Source organism: Vigna radiata, unplaced genomic scaffold (assembly GCF_000741045.1).
Source record: "Vigna radiata var. radiata cultivar VC1973A unplaced genomic scaffold, Vradiata_ver6 scaffold_171, whole genome shotgun sequence".
Lineage (NCBI taxonomy): Eukaryota > Viridiplantae > Streptophyta > Magnoliopsida > Fabales > Fabaceae > Vigna > Vigna radiata.
The window spans coordinates 394,346-416,417 of NW_014542551.1; the positions used below are offsets into that span (position 1 = coordinate 394,346).

A 22,072-nucleotide genomic window follows, 5' to 3' on the forward strand; every position below is an offset into this window, starting at 1 on the left:
TGGTTTAATCTGATTTTACAACACTAATGTATTTGGAGATCACAATCCCATTTATAAACCCATTATCTTTTATTTAGAAGTGTTGAAATTAATAGTAACATAATCATCTCTCATTATAAATAATAACTATGATATGAAACTGTTAAAATTAATTATAACAGGGAGATATTGTTCCAATAATAAATTTAGATGGTTGCTGAAAAAAGAGCTTAATGAATTTTGTTAGATCATGNTATTTAATNTATGTATTGAATCGACAAGAATCTAAACTCCACATAAGCCAGCTTTATAAAGATAAATGATGATGCTTGCTTTCGGTGTCTGACTAGAACTGTTCAAATACCACAGTCCCGATAATAAAANTTAGAAATTGATTAANTTTTCATGTGACTAATCTATCAGCAGGACCATTNCATTTGTGGACTGCTCTTGATATGTTTTAGCATATTACAAGTGGCACTGTCACTGTTATGGCAATCAGTAATGCCGATATCCAAGTGTATTAATACACACATGCACACGCTTATGTACACCAAGTCTGAGTTTAGATTGGAATTTGACCAAGTTCTGACAGAGCAGAACTGTGCTAGAAATATAATGCTTTAGGATACGAAAGTGAAAGAACACTGTAGAAGATAGTTCGTGTTAAATTCATCAATACTCTTTATGCTTCTGCTGAGTTGGTCAGATCTGCAACATGGAAGCTGAAAACAATTCCCCAGAAGATGCGTATTCTCTGGTATGTCCTTCTATACAGGTTTCTAATCACTGAATTTTTGCAGACTTATCTTGCTTTATCTGAAGCAAATACTTAGATTAGTTATCTTTGTCAAAAGTAGTGTTCTGCTTGATGCTCCTGGCAAACTTGATTATGCAGTAATATTTCCTTTTGCCTTTGATTATGAGCTATTTTGACGAAACAGAGTTGAAACTAGTAAAAAGGAAACAAAAATATATTGCATACATGCTCTTTCATCACACTTTACATCATACATAAATTTTTAACAGTTATTTAAACTCAAAATACTCAAATTACTATGAAGGCAAGAATCGAGTACTTAAATACTTCACCAATCATCTCACAACACTCGATGTGAGACTCAAATTTCCCATATTAGATCATCTTCTCATCTAACATGACTAGGATCAATACCAAGTATTATATCATACGTATTATATCATACTTTGACACATAAAAACAAATTGTTGAAGATTATTTATGATAACAATTATCTCAATATATTAAAAGATGCATATCTTCTTAATAGTGAAGGAATACAAGTAACATCTTCTTAATATATTATTGAAGCTTATTCCTAGATCTAGTCCATGTGGAACATACGTTTTCTTAATACACCCTTTTACCACGTTGGGTTGACATATGACTCATACGCTAAGTAACAATTTTAATGAATTTAGGACAAATTCTAAGACTATTTATAGTTTCAAGTTAGACTTAATTGAGTTCCACTATTATTATTATTTCAATTTACTAAATTATTATTTTTTATATTTTAAAAATTAATTTTTATTTTTTTTCTTCTTATAAACATTTTTACAATTATATATAAAATTAACAATTCTCATTTTATATTATTTTTATAATTAGGAGTATTTTGGTAATCTTCAATTTCTACTAATTAAACTTTATTTCCAAATTCACTCTCACTCATCTTCAAATTCCCTCAAAAAAACAATTAATTTACTCTTAAATTCCGTCAAATTCATCCACTCACTCTCTTTCAAATCAATCTTTTAAAGTGAAGACATCCTTAACAATCTCCCTCTTTGATTCATGAAGAAATAACGTTTAGTTGTTTCTATATTACACATAGTTAGATGTTTCTTGTAGCTTTATCCTATATAGATTATTTAACGGGTCATGTATGAGTGAAGTATATCCAAAAATACTAGTATACGTATGATAAGGAAGAGTTATTTTTTATAATGTCGGAAGTGGAGGTCAGTTGGCTGTTTGAGTATTCTGTTAGAATGGTGGACTAAAGATTGAGTATTATTTGGAATAACAAACATTTTAGAACAAGACAAGTTTACAAAGAAAGTTATGAAAAAAAATTACAAAAGTAGTTGTTTCAAATTATTTCTATTCATTGTGTAGTCTTAATGTATTCTTTGTTCTTCAATGTGCTTTTGTCATAGTTGATGAGAGCTGCAATAAATGTTTTGTATGTAGAATTAAATGCAAACCTCTTCGTGAAGTTATATGTGATAGTCAACATGACTTATCAAACCTAGGTAATATATCTTTTATCTAATTTTGAGTAAAGCTCAAGACTACACACAGAAGATGGATTTTTCAGAGAAGTTGTTGACATTTGACAACTTTAACACATTCTTCAAAAGATTTATTTTGAAATTTCTAACAAAATAATTAGAAAACCATCTTGATAATTAGATGGAAGAACATTCTTTACAAAACCATGATATAAACATTTATAAGATAAAGTATACGAGAAATATTAGATCCTTGTGAACTTCATTCTCGTAATGAAAAGTTGAATTTGGACACGATTAAGTGTGCCAAAACGTTATCAATGCTTCAAATCCAAAGGGTTCTTGTGAGTGCGTGTTAGAGATATAATATAAAATCATTCGTGTGTCTTCATCAAATAGCTTGAGTTTTGGGGATTGCTGGTTCATGAAAGTGCATGTGCAGAAGAACCAAGAGTCAGTTCATGAAGGGGAGTCTTCCAAAGATTACAGTGTCAAGTACCTTAATCAACATCTTCAAGTAATCTGTAGTTAACATGCATCTATCGGAAAGCAGATGATGATCCCATTCCCATATAGTTGATAACACAAGGCCAATATGAGAAAAAAAATGTTGATCTACAATGTCATCAACAAACCATGAGATTTTCCGATGAAATGTTACTGATCAATCAAGTATAAATTTTCAACCTTAGTAATAGTATTGAAGACTAGAAAGGGATCCTGTGAAAAGAATCTAGAAAAATAAGAGAAAGTTGAATCAACTTGGAGGTCTAAGCAGTGAAAAATTATAGTTTTAGGAGATGTAATGATGCACTGTATTGTTTAAAAAATATGGAAAACCTCAACTTTGCGTGAGATCTTATTTAATTTAGATAAGCTTTTAGTATTTATGTTATACTTTAAATAATAAGAATGTTTTGTTTAGATTGAAAATCATGAGCTGAATAACCTTTCTTTTTGCAGAGTGCCCCATTAATTAAGTCAGATAACTTCATTCTAACATAATATACCCATGTTGCATCCATGCAAACAATCAATCCTTTATTTTCTTCTTTTCTGTAATACAAATTTGATTCTGATGCAACATGCAAACAGGTAATTGATCAAACCCAATTCACGGGCAAAGATACAGCAGATAATGAACATGCTGACCACCAATTGGAAGAACCCAGCACGGAGAATGTGATTACAAAGCATTCCAACTCAGAACAGTTGCCAACGGAAGGCAGCATAAAATCAAAATGTGATGAGGAACCACTAGAAAAGATTATTGAATTATACTCTGTTGATAATTCGGAGATAAAAAAAGATGGAAAAGTCATGTCAGAGAAGGAAATAGGTATTATTAACAAAGCCACTGAAGTGGAATTACAAATATCTAAAACAAAAAAGTAATTATGTTCTGAAAATTTACAACCTGCTCTGTTGTTTTACATCCTAGAAACAAACTGATTGTAGAACAAAATTTTAAAATAGACAACACTGTGTCAATCATTGCATTGAATATCTATTTTGGATATGACAGGTGTGCCTGTAGATGGGACTCTGAAAACTTCATCAACTACAGCATGTGTTGGCGCTGCAGAGTTAGAGAACAAGGATGAAGGAAATTTCACACTTGAGAAAGCAAAAGAGATGGAAGCAGCAACAGATAGTATGTGGTCAAAGTTTACCAACATTTTTTTACTTTAGTCAAATAAATATTGACCCTAGAAAATAAAATAAAAGAAATATTATGGTTCCAATTAAAAGCTGATTACTTTTCATATCACCCCAAAAATCGATTTTTCACTCAGAAATGGCCTCCAGAATTTTTGCCATTATTAAATTGAATAACTTGCATTTAAAGATCCCGATAAAAAGACCCGCATTAAAAGTAAATAATGTATGATATTATGTTTAAATTATTAATTTAACTTTGATCTTATTAGTAGCTTGAAATGCCAGTAAAAATTTTAGTTTTTCCAGACATGATGTTTATTGGAATGACTACTAAGCAGCTACTTTAGTTAACTTTGCACGGGTGATATCAAAGAAATATCTCAATTGTTAATGATAGGTCCACCTGAGAATAAAGACCTGCCTGCAGTGTCCACTTCTGAATTTGTCAAAGGTCACACTGACGAAATCTCAAAGCAACAAACACATAAAAATGATGAAACATCAGTTATTGACACTGAGAAGAACAGCACAGAACCTGAGGATGATGAGAAATTATATAAAGAAGCGAAAGAAATTGAAGCAGCAATGAAAACACAGTTATTAAACACTGAAACAGAAAGTATGTGCTCAAACTTCACTAATTTCTGTTACTTTGTATTCAGTTTAACTTTAACCCAAGAAACTGGGGGCTTCTATCTCAAAATAATTTCTATTACTTTGTATTCAGTTTAATTCAAATGCTTTAGCTTTTGAAACATCTCAAATGCATAATGACAGGTCTACTAAAGGAAGAAGTCCAGCCAAGATTGCCCACACCTGATATTGTCCACCAAAACACTGATCAAATCATAAAGCAACAACCACTTAATCAAGATCAACCAGACGTGACTGATAATGCCCAGAGCTGCATAGCTGAAAAGGAACCTGACAGATTATCCACAGTTATTGAGGTTAGGCCATAGTGAAGTAGGCAAGTGTATATATATATATGTGTGTGTGTGTGTGTGTGTATGTATGTGTATGTATGTATGTGTATGTATGTGTGTATGTTTGCAGTGAACAAAAACAAACTATTCTATTAACTTGTTATACTAGTTTCATACTTTAAATATATTCAAGCAGGAACCTGTAGAACTTGAAACCAAGCACAACATCGGCATATTAAAAGAACAGGCAAACCAACAATCAGAAGAAACTAGCATGCAGAATGTCACTACAAATTATATAATAGAAGGTCATGTCACATCAGAAAGCAGCATAAAAGTAGCTGATGATGTCCACAAATCGGACTCAATAAAGAATTTAGAGAAGAAAGATGAAAATGAAATCAGAGAAGAGGAAGCACAGGATGTCAAACAATCGACTAATGTGGAGATACCAAAAAGAGAAGCTAAAGGTAATTATGTTTTGAAGTTTGACAATGTACTCGAAAGCCAAAACCAAAAGGCAAACACAATGATATTTAAACCAGGAAAAGAAAAATAAACACATGAATTTAGAATGAAAACAACTTTTTTTCACATAAAATAAAATAAATTGCTTCTTTAGATGACACAGTTTTATTCAGTTCCATATGTGGATGATAACCATACATGGCAATTTTGTGGCCCCTAAAGCAACTTCTTGGGACACTTTAACCTTGAGTTGTTGAGAGGAGATATGGAAGTGTTAAAATAGTAACAGCGCCTCAGGTAAATGATTGCTTTCCATATAATCTTTCTTTAACAATAGGGAGGTCTGAAGATAAAGCCCTGCAGACATTACCCAGTGCAGAATTGGTCGGAACCAAAGCAAATGATGAGAGTTTTCAAGGAGATATAAAACCAGAAGCAGGACTTGCAGTGACATATGCAAATGAGAAGCAAGCACTGCAACATGAATTCGACACAAAAGAAGAAATTCCGGAGGTTCGGACCAAACAAACCAAACTAAATAACAACAAACAAATAAAACCTTTTATTTTAAGACTTGAACATGTAAATCCACCGAATATTATTTATATCTTGGAATAAAAAATTTTAACACTGACAGTATTTTTTGAAACCGACATATGGGTGTAGGAAGAGGCATGCAAGCTCATTGCAGAAAGTGAAGCGAAATCAGAACCCCAGATTGTAGCACAGAACAATGAGACCACATGCATAAAGCATCCATATTTGGATGGAGAGACTTCAGAAATAAACCCCACTAATGATACCATAGAGCAAGAGATTACAATGTCTCATGCGAAGGAGAAACTAGCAATTGAGGATGACAAGAACTTTAATCTAGAGGAAGAAAAAGGGACACAAAAAGAAACAAACATGCAGCTAGAAGACACTACAGAAAGTATGTGCTTTTAAAAATCATGAATTTCTACTACTATTTAGTTTCATTTTGACTAGAAAAATGGTAGGCTTCTATTTCAAAAGCTTATTGTTTCCCAATAAAGCAACTTGTAGTGGTGCTATTACAACTTTAATTTTCAAAAATAATATAAATGAATCAAAATAGTAAAACAAACACCCTTTGTGCAAACGATTCCTTATAATATCTGATCTTTTATAACATCAGGAATGCCACCAGTTTAAGCTTTGCAACTCTCTAATATTAGGGTAGAATAAAACAATTTATTGCTAAGAGTACATCAGATACATATACAAGATTGGAAAACTAATTTGAGAAATATAACAACAGCACTTAATGTAATCAAATCCCTATGATTTAGGGATATAACCAAATCCCTATTATTAAAGGATGTAATCAGATCCCTATTATTCATGAATATAATTAGATACTATGATTTAGGAATATTTTCGTTATACACTTCTAATTATAATCAAAGAAATATGCACTAATAAAATATGATTGTTGACATAAAAAAATATATAGTACTGAAAAAGTAAGACATGCAATCTGTGTAAGTAATTGCTTTTCGAAATTCTTTTGCAACAGGTGAGCCAAAAGAGGAACCTATACAACCAATAGCTAGAGCAGAATTAGTCAGAACCAAAGCACATGATGAGAGTAGTCCAGAAGCAAATGTTACTGTGAAATCAAACAAAGAGGTGCAAACATCTAATGTCATAGAGAAAGAAGAGACTCAGGATACTGGAAAGTGCAGTCAAGTGGCAGAAAAAACGATTAAAGAACCTACAAAATCACAGTTAAAGGAGGAAGAAGTCCAGACAAGATCACCCACTCCTTACTCTGTACAAGGTGATACTAATCAAATTCGGCAGCAAGAAACACCGTACATTAACGAGTCAGAAATAAGTGATAATGACAAGCAGGGCGGCATACCAAAAATTGCACAAGACATACAATTGACTATTGCTCAGGTTAGGTGAAACGTAAACAAGTAAAAATTTACAAATATATCGCCATGTTCTGAACAAATAAAATTCTTCTATTTTCCTAACCTCTTATACAAATTTTATAATTATATTGTATTTATTCAACCAGGAAACTGAAAAACCAGAAACCAAAGTCGATGTTGGAATAGTGACAGAGAAATTAGACAACAAGTATGCAAGTGAAATCAGATCAGAGGAAGGAACAGATGCCAAACAATTGACTGATGTGGAGATACCAAAGTCAGAAATAGAAGGTAATTAGTTCTGAAATTTTAGAATTGAATGTGACTCAAAAACCTAAACCAAGAAACAAACAAAAGTGTATATTCATGTTGAGAAAAAATAAACACCACTTTAAATGAAAAAAGAAAATCATTTAATCCACACAAAATTAAAAAATTTGCATCTCAAGATGACACAGTTTTACTCACCACTTTCTGTGAATGATAAGATATAAACAGTAATTCTTTGGGCCTACATGGGAATATTTTGTGGCCTGTGACTTCCAATTTTCAAGAGAGCATATAAATGTATTTAAATAGTAAGATATGCGACGTTGGTGTAAATGATTAATGTCAAGAACTCTTTTTTATAACAATAGGTGTGCCAAAAGATGAAGCTCAACAACCAATAGCCAATACAGTATTGGTGGGAACCAGGGTATTTGATGAGGGTAGTCGAGAAGACATAGAGTCAGAAGAAGATGCTAAAGTACTATCTAACGATGAGGAGCAAAAACCAGAATATGTTACTGAGGGAACTGTAGGAATAAACGCCACTAATTATACAAATGAAAAAGAAGAGGTTCCAACATCTCCTGTCAGTGTGAAAGAAGGGATTGAGAATAATCCAAAATTCAGTAAAGAAGAAGAACCAAAAAGGGTAAAAGAAGAAACAAAAATGCAGTTACAGGACGAACAAGGCCAGACAAGATCACCCACTCCTGCCTTTGTCCAAGGTGATACTAATCAAATTCCTCAGCAAGAAGCACTATTCATTGATCAATCAGAAGTTCTTGATAATGCCAAGCAATGGTGCATACCAGCAATTGAACTTGAGAAAAACACCACTGTTGCACAGGTTAGGCATTGGTGAAGTAATATTTTACATGTATATCAGCTTCCTCCGAGCAAACAAATCACTTATTTTCCCAACTTGTTTCACAAATCTTATATTACATGTATTCAACTAGGAAACAAGAAATCCAGAAACCAAGGATAAAGTCAGCAGAGTAGCAGAGAATTTAGGCTACAAGGATGCAATAGAAATCAAGGTAGAGGAAGGAACATATGCCCAACAATCGACTGAAATGGAGATGCCAAAGTCAGAGAGAGATGGTAATTAGGTTTTGAAATTTTAGAATAAAATATGACTCAAACTTAATCCCAAAATGTTAGAATCTGTTTTATTAGCTGTATTATTTCTGTCATGATTTGTGTTTTATTGTTTCCTTATTTAGCATATTATAATTAAAGTATATGATGGGGATATTCCTGAATTATAGGGATCTGGTTGTCTAAGAGCTATTATTATACTTCCTTAAATAGCTTTCTAGCTTTATATATATATATATATATATATATATATATATATATATATATATAGTGTATTCTCAAGCATAATAAGATGAATCATTCTACCCTAAATTATAACACGGTATCAAAGCCAGGTTGAAGAGTCTATCCTAGCGAGATTTGTGTTTGTTGGACATTATTTGATTAATGTCTAGTCCCATGCTCGAGATGTATATACCTCGGCATGAGGGGATGTGTTGGAAATCCCACATCGACTAGAGATAAGGCTAATTTATAGTATATAAGTGGGTGTAAACCTCACCTTACAAGCTGATTTTATGGGGTTGAGTTAGGCTTAAAGTCCACTTCTTGTTGCCATCATCCCTTTCAGCGTTATTGTTGTCGCACACCAAACCCTAGCCACCAGCCTTCATTTTTGTCAATCGTTTTTTTGGGTCGCCTTCATTCACTGCCTTAAGGTCATTGTACTATGTGGACATGGCTGACCAAATTCTTGAAGTGGTGAATACTGCATCACAGGACACTCAGGAACAACTGCAAAACCTCAACACTGGCTACCAATTGAATGGGAAGAATTATTTGAAATGGGCCCAGCTTGTTCGCAGAACTTTGAAAGGTATAGGGAAAGCAAACCACTTGATTGAAGATGCTCCTATATAAGAAGAACCTAAATTTACAAAATGGGATGAAGAGGACTCTATGAACATGGCATGGCTATGGAACTCCATGATCCAAAAATAACTCATACTTGCATATTTCTTAATTCTTCAAAGGAGATTTAGAATGCCATGGAGCAAACATACTCCAAAGCTATATAAATGAAGGTAAAGACTGTCGTTGCAAAACACAGAAACAAAACTGGTAAAGCTGTCGTTGCAAAACACAGAAACAAAACTGGTACAGAGTATGTCAATCAACTCAAATCCCAATGGATGGAATTAGACCCTTACCGGGTCATAAAAGCCAAGTGCTAGATGATTCAGCAATGCTCAAAGAGTATATTGCGCAAGATAGAGTCTATGATTTCTTGGTGGGGCTTAACTCTGATTTTGATCAAGTGAGAGTCTAGATTCTTGGTAAAGACAAATTACAGAAATAAATGAAGTAGTAGCTATGGTTAGAAGTGAAGAAAGCAAAAGGGGAATAATGCTCGAAACCCCAACAATGCAAAATTCAGTCATGATAGCTTTCGGATTGGCCATGATGGTAGATCTGAAAAAGGGGCGAATAACCAATATGGAGAAGGAAGCTGTAGGAGTGTGGTGTACCTTTTGTAACAAGCCTCGCCACATTCACGATAAACGTTGGAGCTGCATGGAAAGCCACCTAGTAGAGATTGGGGTTCACATACTCATGACAACGAGTGGTGAAAAAAAGGAGACAACACTAGAAAGGGAGGACTGAACCAAGATGTAGAAAACAGAGGAGGAGTGATTCAACTTAACCAAGATTAGTAGAGCAGATGAGATCATTCCTCAAAAAGATGGATAAGTCACTAGGTAGTTGTTCTCTAGCACATTCAGGTATGTTTGGTGAGTTTTCTTCTTTTGGACTTAATGCCTCAGATAAAAACCATAACCCATATTGGATACTAGATTCTAGGGCTACCAACCACATGACACCCCTACCTAAACATTTATCAACTTACACCCCTTGCCCTAGCAACAAGAAAATATCCACAGTTGATGGCTCTCTAATGAGAGCAGCAGGTTAAGGAGAATTCCAAATAAGCCCATCAATAACCCTTAAAAATGTCCTTCAAATTCTGAAATTGTCTATCAGTTTTATTTTCATAAAAACATTCATACAAGATCTCTCATGTAATGTTACTTTTTATGACAATGTTTGTATTCTACAGAAAAACCATTCGGGGAGGATGACTGGACATGGTAGAGAATGGAATGGCTTGTATTACTTGAACCATCCAAATCTACCACCAGACATGGAAAATAATACCTCTTTTTTCTTTGATTCAATAAAGACCAACAGGGAGAAGGTCTTCCTACATTACTGTGGCCTTGGATATCCTTCCTATAGGGTCATAAAATCATTATTTCCTTCCCTTTTTGGCAAATTAGATGTGGCAAGTCTCAATTGTGAAATGTGTGAGCTTGCTAAGCACAAACATTTTCCTTTTCCAATTAGTAATAATCCAAGCACTTTTCCCTTCTATTTAATTCATACTAATGTGTGGGGTCCCTTAACTATCCCAAATGTTTATAGTGCTTGTTGGTTTCTTACCTTTATAGATGATTGTACTCGTGTCACATAGGTTTTCTTACTAAAACAAAAATCCAAAGTCAGCTATGTGGTTCAATGTTTTTTCTCCATGATAAAAAATCAGTTTGGTGTTAGCATTAAGAGGATAGTCTGATAATGTCAAAGATTACTTTAATCATAGACTTATTTCCTTTTGTCAAAAAGAAGGTACCATTCAAGAGTCCTCCCGTGTCTCTTCTTTTTCAACATAAATGGTTTTTTGGGTCGGGGGGAGAGAGGTAGTTCTCATTACCTGTTACCTAATTAATAGACTATCTTCTAGTATTCTAGCTTCCAAGAGCCCTATGGAGGTTCTATCCTCTTTTTATCCTAATGTGTCCACATCCATCTACCTTGTTCCAAGAATATTTGGTGTGTCTCTTTTGTCCATGTCCATAATGGTGACAGAGGTAAACTTGATCTTAGAGCCTTAAAATGTGTATTCAAAGGATACTCATCAATACAAAAGGGATATAAATGCTATAACTGACCATCCCAAAAATTGTGTGAAGAGATGTCACCCTTTTTTACCACAAAGGTTACTTCAACCAAGATCAACTTTAGAGGGAGACTACCAGAAACTAAAATGATCCCCTTATGCTCCCTGACTTAAGTTTAGGAACATAATTAGGGACTAAAAGTTTAACAATTGAGAAGGAACCCATTAAATCAACTCAAGATGGGGCTGATGGGGCTTGTAAGATTTGGGAAACAACTGGTTTATACAAGACAAAGGTCATTCCAAAATTTGTCCATGTCCAACAATCTAACCCAACATTACTTGAGGTTCTCCTAATCCTTTAATATACATTGAATCAACCTTTGATTTTCCAAATGTACAGAAACCTGAATCTAGTTCAGCACCTTTTTGTGAGGACCTAGATATTCCAACTACCCTTAGGAAAGAAACTAGGAAATGTATCACTAAGCCATTGTACCTTCTAGCCAATTATCTATCCTTTAAAAACTTCTCACTTACCCATAAAGCCTTCCTCACAAGCCTAAAAGCTACAACCAAACCTACCTCTTTATCCGAGGCATTAAGTGATAAAAAATGGAAACAAACCATGGATGCGGAAATGGAAGCATTAGAAAAGAATAGTACATGGGATTTGGTTGCTCTCCCAAATGGAAAGAAACCATTAGGGTGAAAATGGATATATACTATAAAATACAAGGTCGATGGATCCATTGAGAGGTACAAAGCAAGGTTAGTAGCTAAGGGATTCACTCAAAACTATGGAGTTGATTACATGAAAACATTTGCTCCAATTGCAAAAATGAATACAATTAGGGTGATATTATCCCTAACAGCTAATTATGGGTGGAACTTGCAACAATTTGATGTTAAAAGTGTCTTCCTCCATGGAGAAATTGAAGAGGAGATTTACATGGAATTGCCTGTGGGATATGGTGGAAAAACAGTTGCCAACACTGTTTGTAAGCAAAAAAGGAATTTTGTGGGCTCAAAACAATCATCACGAGCATGGTTTGGAAGGTTTACTAGAGTTATGATCGGTCTAGGCTTTAAAAAAAGTAAAGGAGACCACACTCTATTCATTAAACACTCTAAGTCAAAGGGAGTGATAGTATTACTGGTTTATGTGGATGATATTATAGTGACAAGTGATGATGAGGAGAAGCAACAACTTTTAGGCCAACATCTGGCCAAGAATTTTGAAATTAAGACCTTGAGAAAATTGAAGTACTTTTGTGGGAATTGAAGTGGCCCATTCTAAAAAGGGAATATTCATATCTCAACAAAAATACATTACTGATTTGTTAAAAGAAACTAGTAAGACAACATGAAATTGGAAAATGCAGAAGGTATTGTTGTTGACAAGGAAATGTATCTCGCACTAAAACTAATGTTGCATTCCCTGTGAGTCTAGTCAGCCAGTTCATGCACCAACCAAAAGAGGTTCACTTATAAGTTGCACTAAGAATTGTGCAATATTTGAAAGGGACACCAAATAGGGGAATTCTATTTGAAAAAAATGGGAATGTAAGTCTGGAAGCATATACATATGCAGACTATGCAAGGTCAATTGTGTATAGAAGGTCAACTAGGTGATATTGCACTTTACTTGGATGGAAAATTGTGACTTGGAAAAGTAAAAAACAAAATGTGGTAGCCAGATCTAGTGTTGAAGTAGAGTTCAGGGCAATAGCACAAGGGATATGTGAACTACTATGGCTAGAGATCATCTTGGATTACTTAAGAATAAAATCGGATGAACCGATGAGACTTTACTGTGATAACAAATTTGTCATTAGCATAGCTCATAATCCAGTGCAACATGATAAAACAAAACATATTGAGATTGATAGACTTTTTATCAAAGAAAAGTTAGACAATGGTCTGATCTACACTCCTTATGTCTCCTCACAAGACCTTGCATATATTCTAACGAAGGGGCTGAATAGAGACAATTTTGAGAGTATTGTTTCCAAGCTAGAAATGGAAAATACCTATTTACCAGTATGAGGGGGATTGTTAAAATTTGTCTTAGTAGCTGCATTATTTCTGTCAAGATTTGTGTTTTATTGTTTCCTTATTTAGCATATTATAATTACATAATATGATGGGGATATCCCTAAATCATAGGGATCCAGTTGTCTAAAAGCTATTATTATACTTCCTAAAATAACTTTCTAGCTTTGTATATATAGATTGTATTCTCGACATAATAAGATCATTCTACCCTAAATTATAACACAAACAAAAACAATGGATATATTAATGCCAGGAAAAAAATGCGGCTCAAGGTCAGAAAAATTATTTAATCCATGTAACAAATTAAAATATTATGTTATTTAGATTTCTTTTATGATATTTTGAGGTTCTGCATATGATTGATGTTATTTGTGGTATCAATATAGGTGATGCCTAAAGACTCTCATTTCTATTAAAAAAATGTTATTTAGTTGACACAAACGATATTACTCACTACTATGTGTATGATGATGACACACAGGGATTCTTTTGGCTTGTAAGTGAGCATTTGTGGCACTATGACTATACTTTTCAAGAGAGTGCATGAATCTATTAAAATAGTATGATATGCAGCCTTTTTTATAAATGAATACTTTAATTAACTCAATTTAATAAAATCAGGTATGCTAATAGATGAAGCTCAACAACCAATAGCGAATGCAGTATCAGTCAGGTCCAAAGCACTTGAAGAAAGTAGCCAAGAGATACCGCCAAAAGCATATGTTAAATCTAACAAAGAGGTGAAAACACCAGAATCTGTTACTAATGAAGTAGTAGAAATAAGCACCACTAACTATACTGAGAAACAAGAGGTCCCAAAGGCTCATGTCAGAGAGGGAGAAAGGATTGGGGATAAATTCAATCAAGAGGAAGAAGAAGAAGGAATTGAAGCAACAAACACGCAGTTACTGGAGGAAGAAGTTAAGATAAGATCATCCACTCTTGTATCAGTTCAAGGTGATACTAATCAAATACCACAGCAAGAAACACTACACGTTAATGAATCAGAAGTGATTGAAAATGCCATTGTTGTTCAGGTTAGGAATTAGTGAAGTAAACAAGTATATATATATATATATATATATATATATATATATATATATATATATATATATCAGTCTGTTGTGAACAAACAAAAATCATTTCTTTTCCTTGCCTGTTATACAAAATTTATACTTCTACGTACTCAAATAGGAATGGGAAGTATCTGAAACAAAGGACAATTCCGACACAATAATAGAGAATTTAGACAAGGATGCAAGTGACATCAGAGCAAAGGATGGAACAGATGCCAAACAGTTCACTGATTTGAAGATGTCAAAGTCCGAAACCGAAGGTAACTAAGATTTGGAATTTTATAATCGAAATTGACTCAAAAACCAAAATCAAGAAGAAACACAACAGCATATATTAATGGCAGGAATTAATTAGCGTCATTAGATGATATCAACAGTTCTATTCACTACGATACGTCGATGACAACATAAACCTTGTATTGTTTTGTGGCCCTGGGACTACTTAAATTTTTCAAGGCTTTATAATGCTCATATAAAATAGAAAGATATGCAGCTTTTTTTATAAATTATAGCAACCAATAGCCAATGCTGTATCAGTCAAAACTGAAGTTGATAAGACTAGTCAACAAGTGATACAGCCAAAAGCAAATGATACAGAGAAATTTAACAAAGAGGTGCAAATGTCACAATTTTTTACTTAGGAAACTGCAGAAATAAAACTACTGATTAGACTGGGGAACAAGAAGAGGTTCCAACATCTCTTCCGAGGGACAAAGGTGTTGAAAGAGAGAAAAGTAGATAGAAGAGATGAGAAACTGTGTGTGGAATTCATAAGGGTCCATTCAATATAAGTTAATTGTAATACATGACATGATATGCCTGTAAATATATTCTAATAAATCTGATTCTAAAAAGATATTCCTATAATTATAAAGATTCTTAATAAATGACAAAATAAATCAAACTATAAAAGAAGAATAAATCCAAAGAGATTATCTAAGATACAGGTAATATTCTAAAAGATAATATCTTCAGATATTTCTTATATTTCTAACAGAAGAGATTCAAGACAACAGAAAATTCAATCAAAGAGAAGAAGAAAAAAAGATTGACGAAGTAACAGGAATGCAAACACCACAGGAAGAAGTCCACACAACATCACCCACTCCTGCCTTTGTCAAAAGTCATACCGATATAACTCAGCAGCAAAAAGCATTACATCTCAATGAATCAAATGTGATTGCTACCGCCAAACAAAGCTGCATACCAGAATTTGAACATGACAGAAATCCCACTGTTGTTCAGGTTAGGCATTGGTTAAGTAATCAGTAAACATTTACAGATGTACTGCTGTGAACAAAAGCAAATTCATTTTTGCAATCTATTACACAAATCTTTTACTTATATTGACTGAATTCAATTAGGAAATTGAAGTATTTGAAACCAAGGACAATGTCAACAGAGTAATGGAGAATTCGGACAAGGAAGAAACTAAAATCAGAGAAAATGAAAAAACAGACACCACACAACTGAATGAGGAGAGTGGTCAACAAGACAAACAGCTAGAAGCAGATATTACAGACAAATCTAACAAAAAGGTGCAAACTCCAGAATATGTTACTGAGGAAAATGTAGAAATAAACATCACTGATTATGCTGAGGAAAAGAACCAAAACCCAACAGATCATGCCAAAGAGAAAGAAGGGATTGAGGATATATTCAAACAAGAGGAAAAAGAAAAATTAATTGAAGAAACAACAAAGACACACTCAGAGGAGGAAGAAGTCCAGACTCATGCTCCTGCCTTTGTCATAGGTGATACTAATCAAATTCCACATCAAGAAACAATGCATGCTGATGAATCAAAAGTGATGGGTAATGCAAAGCAGAGCTACATACCAGAAACTGAACTGGAAGGAAAGGCCATTGTTTTTCAGGTTAGGCATTACTGAAGTAGACAAGTAAAAATTGTTTATTTTTATAACCTGTTAGAATTTTTTTTACTTATATTGTATAAATTCAACCAGGAAACTGAATTATCAGAGAGCTTATACGAAAAGGATGCATCTGAAATCAGAGTAAAGAAAGAAATAGATGCCAAAAAATTGACTGATTCAGAGATGCCAAAGCCCGAAATTGAAGGTAATAACTTTTTGAATTTTAGAAATGACTTTCATTGAAAATTCTAACCCAAGCAGCAAACAGAAGTGTATATTCATGCTAGGAAAATAAAAATAAATACGGGATATTTGACTAAAACATTATTCAAACCACCTAAAATGATGAAAGAAAAAAAAAAGCTAGTGTCTTCGATGGCAGATTACTTTACTGAATACTATATGTCGATGATAACAGGCATAGTAATTATTTCACAGAATAAGGGAGCTTTTTTGGAACTCTGACTATATTAGTTTTCAAGAGAACTTTTATACGTACTTAAATAGTAAGATATGCAGTATTTGTATAAATGATTGCTTTCAATATCTCAATTTTATAAAATAATGTGTGCCAGAAGATGAAGCTCAGCAACCAATAGCCAATGCGGAACTGGTCAGAACTGAAGCAGTTGAGGAGACTGGTAAACAAGAGACACAGGCAAAAGAAGATATTACTGAGGAGACTGCGGATGAATCTAACAGGGAGGTGCTAATTAAGGAATTTGTTATTACTGAGGAGACTGCAGAAATAAACACCAACAATTTTACTAAGGAACATGACACAGTTGAAACATCTCCTGCCAAGGAACAAGAAGGAACTGGGGATGGTGCAAAATTACATGAAGAAGAAGCAAACGGGATTGAAGAAAAAACCAAAACTCAGAACCTAGAGGAAGAATTCCAGACAAGTTCTCCCACTCCTGACTTTGTCCAAGGTGATAGTGGTCAAACTTTGCAGCAAGAAACAGTGAACATTGATGAATCAGAAGTTCTTGATAATGACAAGCACAAATCCATACCTGAAATTGAACTTGATGGAAAGTCCACTGTTGTTCAGGTAAGCCATGACTGAAGTAAAAGAGCAAAAATTTACATGTATGTCAAGCTTCATCTGAACAAACAAATGTTATACTTATATTACGGAGCATATATTCCTCCAGGAAACTAACAATCCAGAAATCAAGGACAAAATCAGCACAGGAGCAGAGGATTTAGACAACAAAGATGCAATTGAAGTTCGGGTAGAAGAAGGAGCATATGTCAAACAATTGACTAATGTGGAGAGACCAAATTCAGAGATCAAAGGTAATTAAGTGTTCAAGTTTTAGAAGCAAACATGACTCAAAACCATAAATGAAAAAAATAACAAAGGTTATATTCATGCTAGGAGAATAAACTTAAAATCATGACTTTAAATGAGAGAACAAAAAAATTATTGAATTCACTTGCACAAACAATTTTAGTCGCTACACTACTATATGAGGATCATAACAAACTAACAACTCTTCATGCAAATACAAGAGAACATATACTTTGTCTTAAAAGAGTAAGAAAAAGCAGGCTTTATGTAAATGATTGATTTCCATAACACGTGTATAATAACAGGTGTGCAAAAAGATGAAGCTCTGCAACTAATAGCAAACATAGTATTAAACGTAACCGAAGGAATTGATGAGGGTAGTCAACAAGTGATACAACCACAAGATGTTACCCAAAAATCTAACAAAGATGTGAAAACACCAGAATATGTTACCGCAGAAACTATAGAAATAAACACCACAAGTTATACTAAGGAGCAAGAAAAGGTTCCATCTATTCATGTTGAAGATGAAGGCATTAAGAATAAATTCAATCACAAGGAAGAAGCAAAAGGAATTGAAGAAGCCACAAAAATCCAATTCCCGGAGGAAATCCAAACAAAATCACCCACTCCTATCTTTGTCCAAGGAGATAAAAATCAAGTTCCTAGTCAAGAAACATTGCCCATTGATGGATCAAAAGTAATTGATAGTGCCAAACAAAGCTGCATTCCTGAAATCAAACTTGACAAAAATACCACAGTTGTTCAGGTTAGACATTCGAGAACGAGTAAAAATTTACATATATATTAGCTTGTTGTAATGACAAATAATTTATTTTCTTAAATTTTATAATAATACTCTACATGATCATCCAGGAAACTGAAAAACCTGAAACCAAGAACATTGTCAACATAATAACAAAGAATTTTGATGACAAGGATGCAAGTGAAATCAGAGCAGAGGAAGGATCATATGACAAACAAGTAACAGAAGTGGAACGATCAAATTCATTAACGGAAGGTAAACAAGTTTTCGAAATTTTGGAAAAAATTTGGCATGACATCCTAAACCGAGAAATAAATGTTATTTATGCATTCGAAAAAAGAATATTGTTGGAAGTCCCATGTCGACTAGATATAAAACTAATTTAGAATATGTAAATTGATGCAAACTTTATCTTACAAACTGATTGTGTAGGATTAAGTTAGACTTATACTCCACTTTTTAACAAATACAAAAATAAACCATGACTTCAGAAGAAAGATGCCAATTATTCATAAAATAACAAAATTACCACCTTTAGATGGCACAAACAGTAAGATAGCAGCATTCAAGTTAATGATTGCTTACAATATCTCCATTTTAAAACAACAAATGTGCCAGAATACAAACCAATAGCAATTACAGTAGCAGTTGGAACTGAAACAGTTGATGACAGTAATCAAGAAAAGATACAGCTTGAAGAAGACGTTGCAGAGAAAAAATCTAGCAAAGAGGAACAAACACCACACTGTTGTGATGAGGACACTACAGAAATAAACAACAATAATTATGCTGATGAACATGACAAGGATCAAACATCTCATGCCAAGGTAAAAGAAGGGATTGAGAATGAGGAAAATTTGGATCAAACGGAAAACGCCAAAGGTATTGACAAAACAAGCAAAATGAAGATACCAGAGGAAGATATCCAGACAAGATCAACCATACCTACCATTGTTCAAGATGACACTGATCAAATCTCACAAAAAGAATTACTTCATGTTGTTGAATCAGGAGTTATTGACAATATCAAGCAAAGCTGCACACCGGAAATGCAATTTGACAGAAAGTTCACAATTGTTCAGGTTAGGAAATACTGATCTAACCTTATATAAATTTAAAGATATAACATCTCTTTTGGACAAACTCATAACATTCATTTTCCAAACTTATACAAATTTCACCTTATATTTTGTGAAAATTGATTTATGCTTCAGTTAATATTTTCTTGTGCAGTTTTAATTACATAATTTGAAGATTTAATTACATTCCATAATTAGGAGGATTAATAAATGACAATATATTTTATATTAATTGTGTAGGATCATTGACCCTGAATTGTATGAATATATTATATCTATCATAAATTAGGATTTTCAGTTATAAGTCTTTATTTTATATTTAAGAGCAATTGCTCCTCTATGAATAATATTAGGAACAGTGTTTCTGACATGGTATCAGTGCTCTAAAATCCTTGAAAGCATGTATAATCTCATGTGCAACCAGCACTGGTGCAAAACCAAACCCTTTTCTTTCTTCTACTGTATTCTTCCACACAGCTTGCATTGCAGCAACTCCACAACCTTTCCTTTCTTCCACTGTATTCCTTCTAGGCTTGCATTGCAGCAACTCCACAACCTTTCCTTTCTTCCACTGTATTCCTTCTAGGCTTGCATTGCCATACTTCAAACCTAAAAAATGTCCGATACTCAAAATTTTAGCCACCACTAAGCTTGTGAACAAAAGTCAAATTGAAAGATAATTTGGGAACATGCAAAACATCCTTCAGAATTATATTCTCATTTATCACAATATCTCCTTTTCTAATAACTGTAATGAAAGTCCCATTTGCAAGTGTAATTTTTTTGTTGCTTGGGCAATGTCCATAAGATATAAACCGATTAAATGATTGAGTCTTGTGGTCTGTGGCTCCACAGTAAACTACCAAGACACCTTATTGAAATGAATTTAAGGCATTGAGTGCACAAAAGTAAGGAATATTACCTAAGAATAGTAAGGAGCAATTACCTGAGTATACAAATTTTGTTAATGTGTCCAGAAAACCCCTTAATCTTAGAATTTCTTGTGTTGGATTTACACTATCTGGTGTTTTTTAATCCTACAACTTGCCAGTTTCAGGATTAGAGAACGGGGAAGATGATTGGACTTGATAAGGGGCTCTACCTTCTAGAGGACGCTAACAAGATGCCTAGTACTAATATGAAATTCCTTTTTCTTTGATGTCAGAAACAACTCTCTCCAATAAAGAAAAGTCTAGTTATATCACCTTTGTTTAAGTCATTCATCCTTCAATACCATAGAAATTATGTTTCCTAATTTATTTCAGAAAGTGATACCTGTGAATTTCCGAAGCACAACCATGTTAACTTTCCCTCTAGTAATAAAAGAATGATTGTTCCCTTTGAATTAATACATAGTGATGTATGGAGACCCTCTAGTATTCCTAACCTATTCGGGGATTGTTGGTTTGCATTATTCACTCATGATTAAGTGTCATGGGTATTTGTCTTGAAACAAAAAAGTGAAGTGAGGCAAGTTTTCAAAACTTCATCCAAATGATTAAAAATCAGTTGGAGACAACCATTAATCCATTAAGATAATGCCAAATATTTTTTCAACCAAAGATTGTCCTCCTTCAATGAAGAGATAATTCATTTATTTTCTTGTATGAACACCCCACAACAAAATGGGGTGGCATAACAAAAAATTGGACATCTCATAAATGTAACTCAAGCATCCTTTCTCCATAAAAATGTACCAAAATAGTATTGGGAAGCAGTTGTCCTTCCTACTACGTATTTGGTCAATTGTTTACCAAACACTAAGGAATAAAAGTCTCATTCAACTACTCTCCAAATTTTTCCCGGACTTTAGGAGATTAAATCATGTTCTACCTCGAGTCATTGGCTATGTATCCTTTGTTCATGTTCATTTTAATCATAGCAGGAAACCTGATCCTCTACCTATTAAGTGCAATTTATTGTTTGATCGCTTAGCCAAAAGGGATACAAATGTTACCACACTCCAACAAAATGATTCCTTTTGTCCTATGATGTCACCTTTGATAAAAATACACAACATTTTCAACCTTATCTTTAGGGGGAAAGCTCATGCGTTGAAGATAAGGATAATTCATTCTTAACAAAAAACTTCAGCACCATCTATTGAGTCTAATATATTTCACCGATCCTGTTGCTTATCGTATTCATTCTCCTTTCATGTCAAGTCCGAAGATAACTTAGAAACAAAAATCAAAGTGTTATCCATCGAATGCAAGAATACTCATGAAGGAGAAAGTCTATTATCCAATCATCACAAGTGCATGAACATGAACTTCTACCTAAAATATCTAACATTAAATAGGAATAGAATATGCCAACCATTGATGTTCAGGATCTACCAATCACAGTAAGGAAAGGTGTCAGAGCATGTACTCAAAAGCATAGGAATCAATTGTCACATTGTTTTTTATGATAAACTACCTGGTAATCACAAAAGCTTTCTTTGTTATC

The 22,072-nt window shown here is 33.6% G+C and overlaps 1 protein-coding gene across 17 annotated transcripts in view; it reads left to right on the forward strand.

Moving 5' to 3' along the window:
* Positions 1–385: 385 nt before the first annotated feature.
* Positions 386–22,072, forward strand: part of LOC106780258 (golgin subfamily B member 1) — a 39,068-nt gene continuing 17,381 nt past the window's right edge. For 9 of the 17 annotated variants that reach the window (XM_014668518.2, XM_014668525.2, XM_014668528.2 and 6 more), the window contains exons 1-22: positions 388–739; positions 3,331–3,574; positions 3,761–3,889; positions 4,295–4,516; positions 4,675–4,847; positions 5,020–5,293; positions 5,629–5,804; positions 5,958–6,225; positions 6,832–7,217; positions 7,342–7,486; positions 7,834–8,312; positions 8,425–8,569; positions 14,145–14,560; positions 14,718–14,859; positions 15,597–15,844; positions 15,964–16,476; positions 16,567–16,681; positions 17,052–17,533; positions 17,637–17,781; positions 18,082–18,545; positions 18,653–18,797; positions 19,161–19,624. In XM_014668518.2, coding sequence (XP_014524004.1) covers positions 698–739; positions 3,331–3,574; positions 3,761–3,889; positions 4,295–4,516; positions 4,675–4,847; positions 5,020–5,293; positions 5,629–5,804; positions 5,958–6,225; positions 6,832–7,217; positions 7,342–7,486; positions 7,834–8,312; positions 8,425–8,569; positions 14,145–14,560; positions 14,718–14,859; positions 15,597–15,844; positions 15,964–16,476; positions 16,567–16,681; positions 17,052–17,533; positions 17,637–17,781; positions 18,082–18,545; positions 18,653–18,797; positions 19,161–19,624 — 5,817 coding nt within the window. In that variant the 5' untranslated portion in view covers positions 388–697. Of the gene's footprint in view, positions 740–3,330; positions 3,575–3,760; positions 3,890–4,294; positions 4,517–4,674; positions 4,848–5,019; positions 5,294–5,628; positions 5,805–5,957; positions 6,226–6,831; positions 7,218–7,341; positions 7,487–7,833; positions 8,313–8,424; positions 8,570–14,144; positions 14,561–14,717; positions 14,860–15,596; positions 15,845–15,963; positions 16,477–16,566; positions 16,682–17,051; positions 17,534–17,636; positions 17,782–18,081; positions 18,546–18,652; positions 18,798–19,160; positions 19,625–22,072 lie in introns of all 17 variants that reach the window. The other 8 variants (XM_014668520.2, XM_014668529.2, XM_014668530.2 and 5 more) reach the window with 5 other exon arrangements.